This window comes from Serinus canaria, chromosome 8, assembly GCF_022539315.1.
Source record: "Serinus canaria isolate serCan28SL12 chromosome 8, serCan2020, whole genome shotgun sequence".
NCBI classification, from domain to species: domain Eukaryota; kingdom Metazoa; phylum Chordata; class Aves; order Passeriformes; family Fringillidae; genus Serinus; species Serinus canaria.
The window spans coordinates 8,371,396-8,388,399 of record NC_066322.1 but is presented as its reverse complement, the minus strand read 5'-3'; the positions used below and the strand labels follow the sequence as shown (position 1 = coordinate 8,388,399).

General features: G+C 53.1%; 1 protein-coding gene across 3 annotated transcripts; it reads right to left on the bottom strand.

The window, feature by feature from the left end:
* Positions 1-5,442: 5,442 nt before the first annotated feature.
* Positions 5,443-15,191, bottom strand: TAL1 (TAL bHLH transcription factor 1, erythroid differentiation factor). 3 transcript variants are annotated; one of them, XM_050977521.1, is made up of 5 exons: positions 15,026-15,176; positions 13,657-13,705; positions 11,876-12,304; positions 11,020-11,111; positions 5,443-6,893 (listed from the first exon to the last, which is right to left on the bottom strand). In XM_050977521.1, exons 2-5 carry the CDS (start codon positions 13,683-13,685, stop codon positions 6,475-6,477), a joined length of 969 nt encoding a protein of 322 aa, XP_050833478.1. In that variant the 5' UTR covers positions 13,686-13,705; positions 15,026-15,176; the 3' UTR covers positions 5,443-6,474. The 3 variants fall into 3 exon arrangements, with proteins under 3 accessions (XP_050833478.1, XP_050833480.1, XP_050833479.1); XM_050977523.1 differs by having other exon boundaries at positions 13,556-13,705; positions 15,026-15,142; XM_050977522.1 differs by lacking the exon at positions 13,657-13,705 and having other exon boundaries at positions 15,026-15,191.
* Between the last annotated feature and the right edge of the window lie 1,813 nt (positions 15,192-17,004).

Sequence of the window (17,004 nt, the reverse complement as noted above, 5' to 3'; positions counted from 1 at the left end):
GGATTGGACACGATCCCTTCCCTTCCCTGGGCTTTGGCCATCTTCCCAGATGTACATCTGGAGTGGGACATTGTTGTTCCTTGCCACAAGCACCGGGTGAGCAGGGTGTGCAGCAGCGTGCTTTCCTAGCCACTCTAGGCTGCGATGCTTGAGGTTTGAATGGCATTTTTGGAGCCATTCACTCTGGACAAGCCCAGCTCCCGATCCCACATCGGGAAGGAGCACAGCTTGGCAGTCCCTCACGCAAAGACCTGCCACCTCCAGCTGGCTTATTTCCCAAGGTGCAGCCAGGATGCTCTGCCGTGCCTTTCCTGACACCCTTGGGCATGCCCTCAAACCTCTCCTCGCCCAGCCAACAAGTCACCTCCTTCCCTTCTCTCCAGCACTCCTTGAGCTGCACAGCGCCAGCAGAAAGCCGCCCGCTCTGAGGAGCGCGGTGGCACCGCGGCTTTGCCGGCCCCTTTGCCAAAAGCCCCTGGCTGCAGGACCAATCGCCACCTTGGCACGGCCAGATCAAGCTGGTGCCATGCGGGATTTACCGGAGGGATGGGCAGGGAGAGAAGCGCCCGGACCCACCACGTGCGGCCGGCCGCGTTCACATCAAAGCGCCGGGGTTTTACCCGTGCTCCAGACGCTCCCTCCCATTTCCTGCTGGATTCCCGTCTCGCTCCCTGTGCCCGCATCAGCAAAACAGAGTGTAAAAATAGAGGCTGGGCTTCACCAAAACACAATAGTAAATTGTTCCCCGGAAAGGTCACTGGGGAGGCTGAGAATAGCTCCGAGAGCTGGGGGAAAGAAATGTCTACCGGGGGGACAAGTTTGAAAGTGCCTGTTGGACCCACCCCAGGAGGTTTCCTGCATCCTCATCAGTGGTGCAGGTCCCCGCTGTGGCCCCCATGGTCTCAAAGCATCCTCATCCTCTCCCATCCACCCCTAGCCTTCTCTCCCATCCCAGTTTTGCAATGGAACCTAAAAAAAAAAAAAAAAAAAAAGCAGAGAGAGAGTAATAAGGTGAGAGACAGGAGGACCAGAGAGAAAAAAACAGGACTGGGAGGAGAGGATCCTGCTCGCTGCTCATCTCCACGCGGTGTCCCCTGGGCACCACGGGCCGGCTGCAGCCTTTGTGTGGCGCTGGGAATGTCAGGGATGAGCCCGGGGATGAAGAGCAGACCGAGCAGTCCCAGAGAGCCATAAATTACTCCCTCCTGTTGTCACTTCGCCTGTCACAGCGAAGAGGAGAAGCTTTCTCATGGGCTGCCGGTGTGGGAATGTTTGGGTCCTGTCGTTTCCGTGAGCATATTTGATTCAATTATGTGGGAATGCCCTTAATGAAGCAGGTCCCTGCTCCTGGCCTCGGCTGTGTTCCCAGGCAGGGCTGCCAGTGCAGGCTGCCCTCAACGTGGCTTTGCCAGAAAGGCTGTAATTAAAAACAGATAATGAGACTGGAAAACAGTAGCTGCCCAAATTTGGAGTGATTTCGGGGTTTTGTGTTTCTTCTTTCATCATTTTGGATTTATGCAATCCTCCCACCTTCTCTCTGGTTTTTAATTCAATTTTATCTCAATGTCAAGTCCTGCTGTTCTCACTCCTCGGTGTCATCCATGCACTTGTAAGGGAAATTTCCTCCCCTGGAAGCCTGAATGTCACTCAGTTCCTAGAACACATAACAAAACTGGATGAACAAAACACCTTTAAATGCATCTATTTCAAGTTGGTGAAGAAACTCCTATTTGCCAGAAAAATTTCCTGCCTCTCAGACGAGAATCCCCATCACCTTGTGGTGCCAGCAGTGAGAGATGGGCCCCAGCACTGTCCCAGCTGAGGGCAATGCCACCCAAGACACCCAGGCTGTTTCCCTCCTGCTGCACCAATCCCTTCTGTGCAGGGGCAACCAAGACCTTAGGGTGTTCCCCAGCTTTCTTTTCTGTTTTGCATGAACAGAAAAAAAAAAACCAAAAAACCAAAACTAGTTGGGTTGGGGTTTTTCCCCCATATATTGGAATCCACAGAGCATTGCACATTACCCTTTGCAACACAACATGATTGTAGAAAGAAATTACCATTTGATGAGAAATTAATTAAATTTTGGAGGACAAAAATGGGAAGGGCTTTTAAAAATTACTTAAAAAAAAAAAAAAAAACACAAAGGCAGGTGAATGTCTGCTGCCTTCTGTGACATTTGCACTTTGGTGGCCAAGCAGCACCAAGATCCAAATGCTCAGGAGAAAAAGATGATGGAAGAAAGATGCTTCTTCCAGCATGGCCAGCACAAAGCCACCAGCTGTGGACACAACTCTGGAGCCTGTCCCAGCAGAGCAGCACCCAGGGTCTCCCCACCACCAGGGTCAATCAGGAGTGATACACATTGATGGAGCAGGTGGCACTGAAAGTTTCTCAGCCCTTTCCATAGGTTATAGAACCTATAAATGTGCACAGAGGTGTTTGAAACCTTCACCCTGCAGGTGTTTCTCCCTTAAGGATACTTTTCCCTTTGCTGGTTGCAAAATACTTGTGGCCATCAAGGATATTTTACTTGAAGAAAGCAAAAAAGCAGAAAGGGGAGGTGAAATGAGAATTGTCTGGGCAATGGAAGGAGGGAGGGAGAGGGGCAGGAGGTGGGAGGCAGAGATAACCCGTGGGTGAACTATCAGCTCTTGCTGGGCTGGCAGCAGAACAGGACACAGGGGTTAAACCAGATGCACAGCCACGATCTCCCAACTCCAGATAAACACCCAGCAGCCACACACTGCCCACACCTGCCCCACGCCTTGCCCCAGAGCCTGGCATGGAGCCAGCCCAACCCTGGCTGCTGGGGCTCTGCTCAGCCTGGCTGTGGAGGGGACACCCCCATGTCCCTCCTCTGGGGCTCTGGACAGGGCTCCCCTCTTCCATCTGGGGGAAATTTCACCCAGAATCCTTAAAAGCAAACATTGGCTCCCAGGCTAATGGGGAGATGGGTTTAGCAGCTAAATTTTTGTGGGGAGGCTTTAAAAAAGCAAGGGGTGCTTTAAAGGGTTTGTTGAAAAAGGCAACAAATTTGTAATTCACAGAAATTAAAGAGAAGAAATTACTTATGGTACCATTCCTGCTCAGTAGGATGTCAGCCACCATCAGCAGCATGGTGCTATACATATATCTATATATACATATATATAGATATAAAATATATTTAAAATACATATGTGTAAGAGAGAGAGAGAGAGAGAAATAGACATATATTTTTTAAAACACACACATTTTCAGCGGACTGCTTAGCCTGTAAACACTGCCTAATTAGTGCTGTATATTTTTCAAAGCACTTATGCACGTGGCTGTGATAATTTCTTTCTTCGAAAAGAGGAATTACTCTCCCTGCCTGTTAAATCATGGCCGAATGCCTGCCATGGTGCAAGGGGAAGTAGCGCGGCCCCCAGCAGCCCCTTCCTTGCACAGTCAGCCTGGCCAAAAGAAGGGGAAAGGCCCCCGGAGCCTTTGGGGGACCTGCGAGTGACAGCCCCTGGCTGGGGTGAGCTGGGGGTGGCGGTAACGCTCGCCCGCCGCGGGCATTGCTTCATCGCCCGCCTTCCTTCCTGCCGGCCCTCTTCCCCCCGCCCAGGCTGGACCGTGTGAGTCAAGCAAGTTAAAAAAACACAATTAGCAGATCCTTCTGCAACGTTTTTTGCTGCCCGTTTATGTCTTTGGCTGGCTGGGAATGGGCCACCCTGGCATCTTCAGCCCACGACACTCAGGGATGGAGCTCCAAACTAATGATGGATTCCAGTGGGGAGGTGGGACAGAGGCAGACAGCGAGTGGAGGCTGCTTTGTAAAACTTTATTTAGAAATATTCTTGATATATTCATTATATATATATATTTATATATACACACACATTACAACAAATGTGTTTTCTAAATAGCACATCCACAGTGGGTTGAGACTCAGGGTACCAGGTCTGGTTACTTCATTTCTGCAGAAAAAATGCAGAAATCCGAGGGGAGGGTGACAGAGAAAGGGATGGGGCTGAAAAAACCAAAATTCGTAAGGCAGGAATTCACTCACACGGTACGACATTGCCCCAGGGCGCTGCTCCCAACAGGAATGGGAGTGATGAGCCACACAGCGAGAGATGAAGCAGGCAGGAGGAGAGGTGGGCAGAGGAAATGTACCATTCAAATCACGATTAAAGTACAACTGTACATACCCCGGGGGACCTGCGGTGCTCCCTGCAGGAGCACCGTGCCTGGGGGCGTTTGGGGGTGCTGACAAGGTTGTACCATCTCCCCAACTGTGCAGCTCCCCAGAAGATACAAACAAGCAGGAATGGGTTTGTGTGGAATGAGGGATTTCTGAGTATTGGTGAATTATTTTATTTTCTCGTGTCAGGTTAATAACAAGGGTGTAAAACCCCCACATACCCCACCCGGGGTTATTTGGGAACCAGGAACGGCTTTACCTGTGTGACAGCACCCCCCTACCCACCCTGCATCCCGAGGGTCCCCAGGAGGCCCCCCTGCTTGTCTCTCCTGCCCCTGGCACCAGTACCAGTCCAAACCTCTTCCTCAGCATTACCTCCTCACCCCCTGCACCTTCCCTGGCCCAGCCCTGCAGGAAACCCCCCTGGTAAAAACCCCCTGCACAGGCAATCCAGACCTAAGAATTTTCCTCCTTTTCCCCAATTTAAGGTGGGGGAGATTGGTGCTTTCCAAAAATTTGGGGGCTATGCTGGAAATCCTTGCATGGGCCAGGATCCCTTCCCAGGCAACTAATTCTGCCTAACATGCCAGACTCTTACCTATTATTTACAAAGAGGCATCAAAACCAAGCAGGGATGGAAATGACAGGGCTCTGAATTAAGCCTGGATGGGCTTGCAGACACCCACTCAAATTCTCTGTGTTCCCTTGTACCTCAGCATCCTTGGGAAGGCACGAGTGTGGTGGAAGATGTCCCCACTCAGAAAGATTTATTCCCTTCCAAAGGAGGTTTGTGTGTGGGTTTGGGGTTTTTTTCTGCTGTATCATGGTAGAGATTTCTGTGCCTTGACAGATGTGCAGAGGGAGAGGATGGGTTTGCTCCATCAGGCTCAGGAGATTGGTTGGTGAGAGGTGGCCTGATGCAGCAGTGGTGGCCCAGTGTGGCTCTCAGCTCCCACTGCAGCAGCAGCAGCCTCCTGCTCCCCTGCCCTCCTGCTTCCCAAACATCCTCCTGGGGGACAGCAGGGTCAGGGGATCAGCTCAGTCACAGAGATCAGCTTTGCAGCAATTTGAGCACTCGGGAGTTCAGGCTAATCCCACCACTGTTTACTGCTTCCTCCAAGATTCAGAGAGGCTGTGGACTCCCATCAGCCTCGACAGGTGAGGACCTTCCTAACACCAGAATAAATCCAGCACTATTGTCCAGACTGTGGGCACTGGCAAAGCTGAACCACCATTTCACAAAATAAAACCAAAAAATTCAAAGCATATCATCAAAAAACCTTTTTATAACTCTATGTACACGCACACTGTTGATACATCATTGACTCCTTTTGCCCTTTTTTTTTTTTTTCTTTTTTGAATTTAAAAATCCCCCAGTCCAAAGAGATACTTCACTAACAAATATTTTCTTCCTTTACCAACTCTGAAATTCATCTTTCCCGAGAGAAGCTCTGGCCCCACTGGAAAAACCCTAGGAGACCACAGCAGGCTTGAAATTCACCTGCTGAGTGTTACCAGCAGAAGGATCAGGGACTGGGAGGGTGGCAGAAAATACCTATGTACCTTTTCATTCAGTGGATACTGCATGACAGTGTTAAACGGAAGTAATCCCACATCATAAATACAACAAGCCCAAACAATCCAAAATCAAATAGAAGAGAAAGGAAGAAAGGGAAGGGAAAAAAAAAAAGAAAGACAGAAAAAAGGAGAGAAAAAGAAATAGTCTAAATCCTTTTAATAGTTCTTTTGCTGAGGGTATTTTTTCACCTCTTTAAAAAGATACAGTCAAAAGCTCTCGGAAACAGGAATATGTGGCTAAGCTCCTGCTCAGACCAGCTGGATGTGCCACAGGCTGGAGAGGTGCTGCAGCACTGGCGTGATGCAGCAGTTTCCAGCACCACGTGGAGCTGGAAAGCGCCGGCGGCCTCCGCGGGCAGTGGAAGAGGAGTTCCACGTCTCTACCCAGATGACTGTTTGAAAAGAGACGGTCACCAAGTGGCCTGGAAACCCTCTAAACGCTGGGGAGGCGCCAGCCATGTCTCCTTCCCCTCCTCAGAGTCCCATCCCGAGCAGTTCTGTACAACGAAGATGACCTCAACGCTTTTCTTCTTCGTACGGTCGCGTACCTAAACCCCGAACGTTCATCTGGGTCGGTCTGGTCCTCAGCCGGCATGCCAGGCTGGGCAGAGCGAGCTCCCAGGGAAAGGCAGAGTCACAAATCCCACAGGCACAAGTTCCAGCAGCTGCACAGCCAGGCCTGGCCTCTCCCCCGTGGCTCTTTGGGAGCAGCGTGGGGGTCATCACCGCTGCGTGTTGCCTTCTACGGGGAGGATGGCGTGGTGCAGGCTCCGCGTGTGCTTCGAATCCAGCGCCTCGTGCTCTTCCGTGAAGCTGTCTGGGCTTGCCGCCCCGTCCAAAGAGCTTCCACAGCTGGAGTTGGGGGACAACATGTCCTGCAGGAGGTCTTCCTGGACTATCCCCGAGTCTTTGTTCACCTTGCCCCTTTGGTTTCCTTCTTCCTCCTGGTCATTGAGCAGCTTGGCCAGGAAGTTGATGTATTTCATAGCCAGGCGCAGGATCTCGTTCTTGCTGAGTTTTTTGTCGGGCGGGTGGGTGGGGATGAGCTTGCGCAGCTCTGCAAAGGCCCCGTTGACGTTCTGCTGCCTCCATCTCTCCCGGCTGTTGGTGAAAATGCGACGAACCACCTTCGTGTGAGGACCTGCAATTCCAACCACTCAGAATTAGGAGCTGGGTTTAACAGGTGTTGCTTTGCTGAATAGGTCACCACTTTGCAAATTAACTAACGGACCAATTTTAGTGAGGTTTAATCAACAAGGTAGTGAAACAAGAGTTTCCAGCTGAGTGGAAGCTGACCCCATGAGATGAGAATGCCATAATTTCTGCTCAATCCAGTGGAAGGGAAAAATGGAGCTGCATCTCTTTGGATGTCTCCTCAGATATCGAAATTTACCTCTCCAAAGAAGGCTTAGGCCATGGTATGTGTGCAGAAGGCTGCTATAATTTTAGGGTATCTCAATTCATCAACACGGGTAACTCAGCAACAATGGTCCTATTAAAATTTAATCTCACTAGATGGCTTTATTTTCTATCCCAAAAATCGTCTGAAGGACACACCATTGGGACAGGAGGAAATTAGTTTGAGCAGAGGTTTGACAGCTCTGAGATCCAGAGGTCTTCCCTGCTGAGAGAGACCAGAGAGTTGCCAGCAGCCCTCTGAATGAAATGGGGTGGTGGGATTTGTCCCATAACAACGAGGACAGGTAGGAAGTGAAGGCAGTGTCCTGCTGGAAGGGTGATCACTCTTTGGAACAGCTTCACAGCTGACCTGAGGGCTGCCTGCTCTCTCTCCTCCTCACTGCCACAGGGAAAAAACTCCCTCTGACACTAATTGGAGAAGGGGCCCCAAATTGCTGGAGGTGTCCGTTTGACCTAAATACATGTGACCTCCAATTACACCTTGAAATTTTACAGCCATGTTTCTGAGAGGGGATGCTACACAGGATGAAGGCACAAAACACACCAATTCTCTTTTCAGCACATCAGGGCAACTCCTGGTGTACATGAGAAAAGCTTTGTCTCTGGGCTAGAAGAGACCCAAAAGCACATCTGCTGAAAAGTACTGTTCTGCAGGAGCAGCAGTGCTGTAAATCAGGATTGCAGGTCCTTGGCTTCATGGAAACCAGCTCACACGAGGGAACACTGCCATAAGATGCTTTTATTATTACATCCTTCCCATCATCTCCTCCAGGAGACATCAACAATGGAAGGTCATATCAATCTCATGAAAATCTGGAAGAATGACCAGGGCAGAAACTCCCATGGGATAGGAAGCATCACAGACAATGAAAATCATCACAGAGTGGGAAGCCAAGCCTTGCAGGTAACACGTTGGTGAGATTTACCCCAAAGGGCTGTGGAATTCCCATTCCCCTGATCTCTCCCCTGTATTCCCCACTCCGTGACACCTGCCTAACTTCTCCCTCCTGGTGGGAGCAAGTCCCTGGCCTTGGTGAGCAGTTTAAGCCACGGTTCTGACATCGCTCAGTGGAACCAGCCCCCCAGGGCACATCTAAACACCTTTATTCTTTTCTATCAAAACTCTTGGCTGCCTTGACTGTGGCACAGGAACCAAACTTATGACTTTTTATGAGTATCCTGGTCAGGCTGTACCTCAGCAAATCCCACCCTGCACAACAGGAGAAGTGGAATTCCCCATTCCAGCTGATCAGATGCCATCAGATACCATCACACTTTCCTCCCTTCAGGGCAAGCTGAGTCCCTGCCGCCCAGCACACCACCCAGATCACCCTGCACTGCAGGGTTTGCATTGGGACACACTCCCAAGCAACCAGTAAAAGCTGCCAGCTTCTCCTGTGTGTGAGCAGCCACACAGCTCACTCCTCCTCACAGTGTGCTCAGAGCTGGGAGTCCCCTAAAGTCACAAACAGCCCCTGGGACAAGCTGGGGGATGTAGAAATTACAAACATCTCTCTGACCTCCAGGATTCCAGTATGATGCTTTAATAAAGGCAATATTCACCCCCACACAGCACCTAACGCCCTCTGTATGAATTAAGGCACAAGAGCTCATGCAAAGGGAAGGTGTCCCATCCCTGATGTTTGCAGTCTGCTATGCCACAGGATTGTGGGGAAGGTGACAGGGACCAAAGAGACCCCAGCAGCACTGCTAATTAAGCAATGAAGAATGTGCTACATCCTACTAAAATAATATGACATTTTTAACACTTTACTGCTATTTCCAGACAAGACAAAGCAACTGGTCTTGAATCCAGAGAAAGATGGAGCACAAAAGCTATTTACTCCCATAAGGGTATGAGAAATAACCCCATCTTGGATACTGCTCATTAAAAAAATCCTCAAGAGACTTTCGGTCTTCAAACATGTGTTTCTGTTCACTGAAAGTTGATGACTAAAAGGCATCTATTAATAAATTGGTCAGAAATCAGAAAGAAAAAGAAACCAAACTGTTTATTTTCATCCAGGGGCACCTAAATCAAGCTTTAGTATGTATAAAGCAAATTCTGACACCAGTCAAATTCTTAATTCCTTCCCAAACTGAATTAAACATATATTTTAGAAAGAGATCAGGCTTTGGCCAAAACATGTCAAGGAGTGGAGGAAATTAAAATGCCCCATAGCTGTGTTATAATAGAAAATCTATTTCTCATTTTAAAAAAATTTGCCTCATAATTAATTCAAGCAATCAGATGAGAATTTTTGCCTGGATTTTGTTCTAATGGATTGACTGATGCTTTTTTAAAATTAGAAATATGAGGGAAATTAATAAAAATATGATCTTCCAAAGTTCCAGGATATACTTTTTTAGAGATACTTTATTGCACTTTTATCTTCCCTTCTAGTAATTTTTAAAGAAGATATTAAATGGAACAAAGTTTCCATAAAATAGATAAAAAACTACTGCAAAAACCCCACCACTTATCCTCTCACAGAAAAAACCACAAACACGAAGTGTCTGGGAAGACTTTCCTGCCTTTCTGCAGCCCCCAAGGGCTGAGGACCCTCAAGAGTGATGCTCCTGTGTGCCCTGGATGTCACCCAGCAGGTGCCCATCAGAGCAATAAGCAAAGTGCCTCAGACCACACAGGTGCATCAGTATGGGATGTACATCCCTACAAATTGTTCCTGTTTACACAATATAATCTGATACCCTTTTTCCCCTCAAAAAAGGTTGAGTCCAATCTTGGAAATTCACATGAACCTGCAGGATTGGGCCCAATCTGTACACCTGCATCAAAACACGTGTTCAAAAACTTGGTTACAACCAAGTATTTCTGTAATCCTTTACACCTAATTTAATAGCAAGTGCAAAGCTTTAGTCAGACACCGAGATTTGATGGACTTTCTACAATAGCTGCTAAACCTTGGAATCAAAACCCAGACAAAAAGCCCTTCTTGTGCCGGGGCTGTAACATCCCCTGTCCCACGGGGCTGCAGTCTGAAAGGGCCGGGAGGGGAGAGGATTCTGATTAATGCAGATAATACCCTGAGCCTGTCATTTCGGGATGCATCATTTTAGACTGATGCAGGTTATGATTTGATCTTAGATTAGCTGGGTAGAAGGAAATGGACAGCTAGCTGGAAAGGAGGAAAATTAATTGTCTAGCAATTGAAATACAGTGTTTACAATCACTAAAGATAAACGTATTTCAGCGAATCTCGTGTGTACGGGCTATTAACTGCAGAGATAAACAGGCCGGCCCTCCACGTGCAAATCGTTCTTGCAAGTGTCCCTTTGCGTGGGCAGCAGCCTCGGGGCAGAGATCCCCTTACACGCAGCATCCTGCACCCCAAGCCTGCTGCCAGGAGCAGGCAAACCGTAAAACGCGAGTAGGATGCCCAGGAGTTGGTTTAAAGGCAGGTTATCGCTCTGCAGTGCGAACGCCTCCTGGCTGAAAAGGTTTTACAGGAGCAACATCTCACCGCAATGGCAATGGCCCTGATCCGCACTTCAACAAAGACACGCGTTTCTTGTCTTCTTTTCGATTTAATCTCTGAACAATTTGCAGAATAGGGATGTAATTAGCCACAGTCTGAACTGCATCGCTGGGTGCTGGGTGAAGGCAAACTCGCCCAGCACGCTGCTGGGAACTGCTGTGGGCTCCGCTTACCGGAGAGCGCCTCTGCCTACCTGGGCATCCTACTCGCGTTTTACGGTTTGGGGGTTTAGTCCTTTTATTATTTGGGGGTTAGTCCCAGAGTGTGGCATTGTGCAGGAACTTGTTCCCATGGCAGATGGAGCAGCCCTTCCCCCCGAAATGCGGCTCGGGGGCGAAATTCTCTCACCGTCGGTGATCTCCATCTCGTACGGAGAGGGTCTCCGCTTCACCCGGTTGCTGCCGTACATGGAGAAGGAGTCCGGTTCGCCGAAAAACCCGCTGCAAAGAAAGGCGGACAGGCCGTGAGGACACACCGACATCCCCCCGGCCCAGTCCGTGAGGGGGGCTGCGTCCGGGTCGGCGGGAAGCGGAGCTGCTCCGTGACCTCGGAGCGAGCTCACGGCTCACGAAGCCGAGCCTGGGGTCGTGCGGTGACACCACACGCGGCCAGCCGGGGACACGCAGCAAGAGACGCCAGCCCTGAGCGGGCAGGGAGATGTGAGCGGCGTCCAGGCTTGCTGGTTTGGGCAGAATCCCCCCCATTCCCGCGACTTCGTGCTGCCCCGCAGACTGGCACGCACGTCCCCCGACCGCAGCGTTCCCTGGGAGGCGAGACGGGGGTCCGTCCCCGCACATCCCCGGGCTGGCTCAGCCGCTGTCAGAGCCTCTGCTGTCCCCTTCGCTCATTTGCGGGACTCGTCAGAAAACAGAGAGAGCCCGGGGAGCTCGGAAGAGCTAAACCGGTTCTCGTCCGGTTATTGACGGACCCCTTCGCTCTACCCAGGACTTAGCCACCGCAAATATTTTTCCTTCGAGGAACGAGTTTTTCGTTTCTTTTTTGACTTCCCCCCCGCCTTTTCCCTTTCTCTCTTTGCAAAGTTTGCCTGCAAACCCGCGATGATTAAGCGGCGAGCCCCACGCAGACGAAGGGATGCTGCTGCTTCTGCCCCCGCATCTCTGCCCCGCGCCTCCCGCCGCCCCAACACCGCGCGGGACACCCCTGGGACAGCTCCGAGATGGGATGGGACAGGGGAGACACGGACCTGTTGATGGTGGCCAGCGGCTGGCCCAGGTTGTAGAGCATGGCCCTGCCGGGGGGCTGCAGCGGGAGCGCGGGTGGGCTCAGCTGCACCATGCGGGCCTCGCAGGCAGCCTCGGCGGCGCGGCACGGCTCGGCTCCCGGCGCTCTCTGCATCGCCTCCCCCGCCGCCTCACGGCTTTTTATGTCCAGGGAGCCCCCCCGGCGCACCAGCTCGATGACGGGCACAGGGGCGGCGGGGGGCCCGGGGGAGGGCCGGCCCGCCTCCTTGGCCGCCCCGTTGAGCAGCAGCTGGGGGTCCGCCGGCGCCTCCATGCCCCCGCGGCTGCTCTCCGGCTCGCTCGTGGTCTCCGCTTCCGAGTCGTGCCGCCGGGCGGGGCGGGCATCGCGGGAGTCACTGGGGGGCGGCGGGGCGGGCGTCCTGTCCATCGTCCTGCGGAGAGAGGCAGCGCTCAGGGCCGGCCCCGCACGGGGACCACGGCGGGGCTTTGCCCCTCTACGGGCACCGCCCGACGGGGGAGCCGCGTCGGGGCTCGCACCTCGTCGGTGAGAAACGGGGGAGTTCCTGATCACCCCAAATAATTTAGAGTTTGCTGGCGGGAGGGGGGGCGGTCTGTGGGTCCACCCCGCCGAACCGTGCGGTGCCGTGACGTCACGGGGCGCCCCGGCCCTGCCGTGACGTCACGGAGCCTGGCGGAGCGGCGCTTTGACGTCTGGCAGCGCCCCGGTCCCGCACGATAGGGAAGGGCCGGAGCCCCCGCCAGGCTCCCGGTGCCCCGCGGGGATTCACAGCGGCACCGATGAGCAGCGAGGGGGCTCGGGCAGCGCCCGCAGCGCCGCCGAGGGTGGGGGTTAAATTGGGCGGCCAAATTACGGCGGAGGCCCAGCACACAGCCCCGCTTTTCTGGGGGTATTTCTCCCCGTTTTGGGGTCCCCGGCGGTGTTCGCTACCCTGCGGAGCCAGCCCAGTCACCGCCCGGCCTGCCTGTAGCGGCCTTAGCCTCACGGGCGGCTCCTTCTCCGCCCATGATTATTTTTTATTGTTATTCATAAACTATCGAAATATACCTGGAAGCACTTTTTAGGGGAGAGGGGGTTAACCCAGCCCCTAACGGAGTCAATCCCCCCGCGCATTCGCTACCGCAGGAAGGAGGAAGCGGCCCGGCCGCGGCCGCACGCACAGCATTGTCCCCCTTCTCCCACAAAACAAATGCTGTCGCGACAGGGCACCTCGCGCTTCGGGCAGATATCGCGATTATTTCTATGCTTTATCTCCCACATATGCCCTCGTTCGTTTTTGGATTTTTTTTCTGTTGTTGTTGTTTTAGTTGATTGATTATTCTTTTCTATATAAATAAGGAGCTTCACGAAGCAGAGAGCTGCCACCCATCCTTCTAGCTCCTTTGCCTTGGGTTATTTTTTATTCCGTTTCTGATAAACTGAGTCGCAAGGAAAAAAAAACCAAACCAACAAAAAAACCCCAAACAAAACAAAATACCCAGTTGGGTTTTTTTTTTTTTTTGCCGTATATCACTATCTCTGTGGAAAATAAAATAAAAAAAATTACAACCACCCAACCTAAAGAACAAGTTCTCTGCCTTCCCTCCGGCCACCTTCCCGCCAGCCCTCTAGCAAGAAAAATCTAATTGCCTATTCCGATATTGTATAGGAAGAGATTACTCACATGTGTCATATTTAAGTAGGGACACAGCAAGTCTCTCCTGTTTCAACAAAAGCGCTCTCAGTGTCAGGCTGAATTTACTCCTCCCACCTCAAGGTACTTACGACTTTACAGAGAGGAAGGACACCCGCATCGGGATAAAACTGCTAAATCCTGGGAGGAAGAGAAGGGGGGGAGAAAAAAAAAAAAAAGGAGAGGGTGGATCTCGTGGGTCTGGATTGCCGGAGATCAGTGGAGGGAGAAAGGTGAAGGGGAGAGGGAAGGAGGGGACAGCACCCCGGGGAGGCCCCTGTGATAGGGGACAGCGGCCACCCCCGGGTCCCCCCCCGCCGCCGCCGGGAGCTGCCGCCTCGCACAAGGGGCCACAACGAGCGACGGCCATGGCCTGGCGTAGAAAAATAAAAATAAACAGAGAGAAAAAAAAAAAGGCGTGAAAAAAAGCGCCCTATATTTGGGGCGAATTGGGCGGATTTTTGGACACATTGCAAACCCGGTCTCCCCGGGAGGAAATCACAGACGGGGCCGGACACGGGGTTGTTTTTCTCCCGATGGGCTCGCACGAAGCGGCGACGGCGGCGGCGTTTCTCCCACGTCCGGCTGGAAAATTTAATTCCTAAAGGGGCAAATTAAATTCCTCAAGGGGCCGGTTACCGGCCGAGGAACCGCGACAGCCGGCACCGGGCCGGCGGCGGAGTGAGCCCGCTCCCCGCCGCCCAGCCACAGGAAGGTGAGGCCGGCTCACCCCGCCAACGAAATCACGAAAAATTAGGGTTTCCCCTCCGTAAAAAAAGGAATAATCCCGATGGCGTCTGTTCCCGCAATTGTTAAAAAACGAAAGACGCAAAACCGCAAACATATCCGCAGAATTTTGCCTTAAATTGGGATGGTTTCGTTTAGAAAAAATGGAGGGGGGGTATAAAATCCCCGCCCGCTGGTTTCTGCTTCGCAAAATCCTTTTGTTTTCCAGCAGCCGATCGGCAGGAAATTTCCAAGCCAAAAGCGCACCTCTCCCGCCGGCCCTTTGTAGGGAAATGGTCCCAAAGCGAAGGGGTGGGGGGAGCGGGAAATGGGGGACCCCCGTCTCGGGGAGAAGAGCTCAGGGTCTGGCCGTCGGCCTGGCCGTGTCCCGGAGTTTGTCCCTGGGGAGGGCTGGGGGAGCCCTGCCCGGTGGGCGCTTCGCCCCCAGCGCCCCTCAGCCCATCCCTCGCTGCCGCAGCCCCAGGGTCCCGGGGCCGGGGGGGTGCCGCACCCCACAATTTCAAAGGGGAAAGTGTATTCTCCTCCTCACCGACCCCGCATCAAAGAATAAAAAAGATTAAAACCCAACCGCGGAAAAGATTTTGTGTTTTTCTTGTCTCTCATGTGGGGCAGAAGCCCCCAAAAGCTCTCTCGCTGCCCTCCGAAGCCCCCCAAAACCACATCCCGCCGCCCCCAGCGCCCAGACTCCTGCAGAGCCGATTCCTCTTTACTCACCATTTGCTTTTCATTGGGAAAAGTGAGTGGAGCCATTTTGTGGCCTACGCATCGCGGCTATATTTGTAGTAAGTGTTGGGTGGCTTCAGCTGGGTAGGCTCTAATTCCACATCACGTCCAGTTTCCTATTTAGTATGGAGAGCGGAACACTACTGCAATGTGGCCGAGAGAGATAAAACCCCAGCAGTGGCCCGCCTGCCCTGATAAGCTTCTAAACCCATTATTTATGAAATGATTCATTATTATTTGGCAATTTTATCGAAGGAAAGCGGAAAATTATTGCAGGGATATGCATAGGAATAACTCCGGAATGCATGCCTTCTAGCTTTTTATGTGTGTGTGCTTAGATGCTCTTAAAAAGACACTAAAAAAAAAAAAAAAAAAAAAAAAAAAAAAAAAAAAAAAGTAATAAAAAATTGCACTGTGGCTGCCCGCATCTGAATAGCGATTCTTTATTTTAGTCCTCTTGGAGGTTATTATGCCCCTAGTTTGTTTTTTTTTTCCTTTTTTTTTCTGTTTTTTTTTTTATTATTATTATTATTAAATATGGAACACCTACTCCGTTCTTAATTAAATTTAATGAGCCAAAATAAATTGTTAGAGATGTTGAGAGAGGGGGAAAGGGTGTGGGCTGCTTTGGGACAAGAGGAGGTAAATAAAGCACATCGAAAGGAGATGTTTTGGAGAAAACCGGCCCCAATCCCCAGCCTTTTCCCCCAGCACTGTATATTTTTGCTGAAGGGCTGAACTGGGGCGAGCTCCCTGTCTCGTCTCCCTTTCTGGGGTGGGAGGAGGCCGAGCATCCCTGCAGAGCTGGGGGATGCTGGGGACCGTGAGTGGAGCCGGTACCGAGCCGGCACCTCTCGCTCTCGAGGAATTTGGGATGTTAGAGGTGGAGCCTGGAGGAGAGGGGCTTGGAGAAGGGGGAAAAGGGCCCTGGTTCGTCCCGCAGCAGTGCGGGACATCCAGCGGGGCTGGGGCCGGGCTGCGCGCCGCGCGGGACGGGAGCTCGGGACCGGCTGCGCGCCCCGTCGGGGCAGGGGCTCAGCCAGGCCGCTCCGGCCCCGGGCGGGCAGGGACCCCCGGCCTGGGCAGGGACCCCCGGCCTGGGCAGAGCCCCGTGCCCCCGGAGCGGCTCGTGGGGACGGGGCTGGCGGTGCGAGAGTCGCGATGCCCTGCGCGGTGATCCCAAAGCGACGGGAGGCGTGAGAACCTCCCCAAAATGCCTGAGGCTCCCGGCATGGAAAAGGGGGAAGCAGGAATCGCTGGAGGGTCTCAGATCCGCTCCTCCGGGCACCCGCGGGTAGCGCGGCCCTAAAGGCAGCGGCGGGGAGCGGGTTTGGACACCTTGGGCACCGGCCCGCGCGGGAACCCGAAAATCAACGAAATCACGGCGGGCGCGGGGCGGCAGGGAAGGGGCCAGGGCTGAGCCCCTCCCGGGACACCCCCGGTGCCCTCTGCGGGGCTCGGGCCGTGCGCGGGGCCCGGGGACAAGCGGCGGCGAGGCCCGGCCGCACCTGCCGTGGAGCGGGGGCCAGCGGCGGGGCCGGGGCGCGGGGGTCGCTATTGTCTCCCCGCCACCTGCGCGCCCTCCGCAGGGGGAAATGCCGGAGCTGTTATTCTTCCTTTCACTCCTTCCCCTCAGCCTCCCGCTCTGGACGCGGCCGTGGGAGAGGTTTCCACAAGCGCCGGGCGCTCCCCCCGCCGCACGGCCGGGCCGGGGCCGTGTCCCGGGCTGCAGGAGCCCGCACGATGCCGGCGGCGTGCGTGGGGCGGCGGGGCAGGGGCGGTCACGACGCGCCGGAGAGCCCGCCGTGCCTCCCGCCAGGAAACACGACCATTTTCGAGCCGGCTCCTCTCACCAACAGGAAGCGTTAAAGATAGAACAGCCGGGGCTGGGCGGGGGAGATTAGGAAGCCGAGCATCTTCTGAGCACCGACGGCCATTCCCAGTCGTGCCTGTGACCGCTGCGGTGGGAA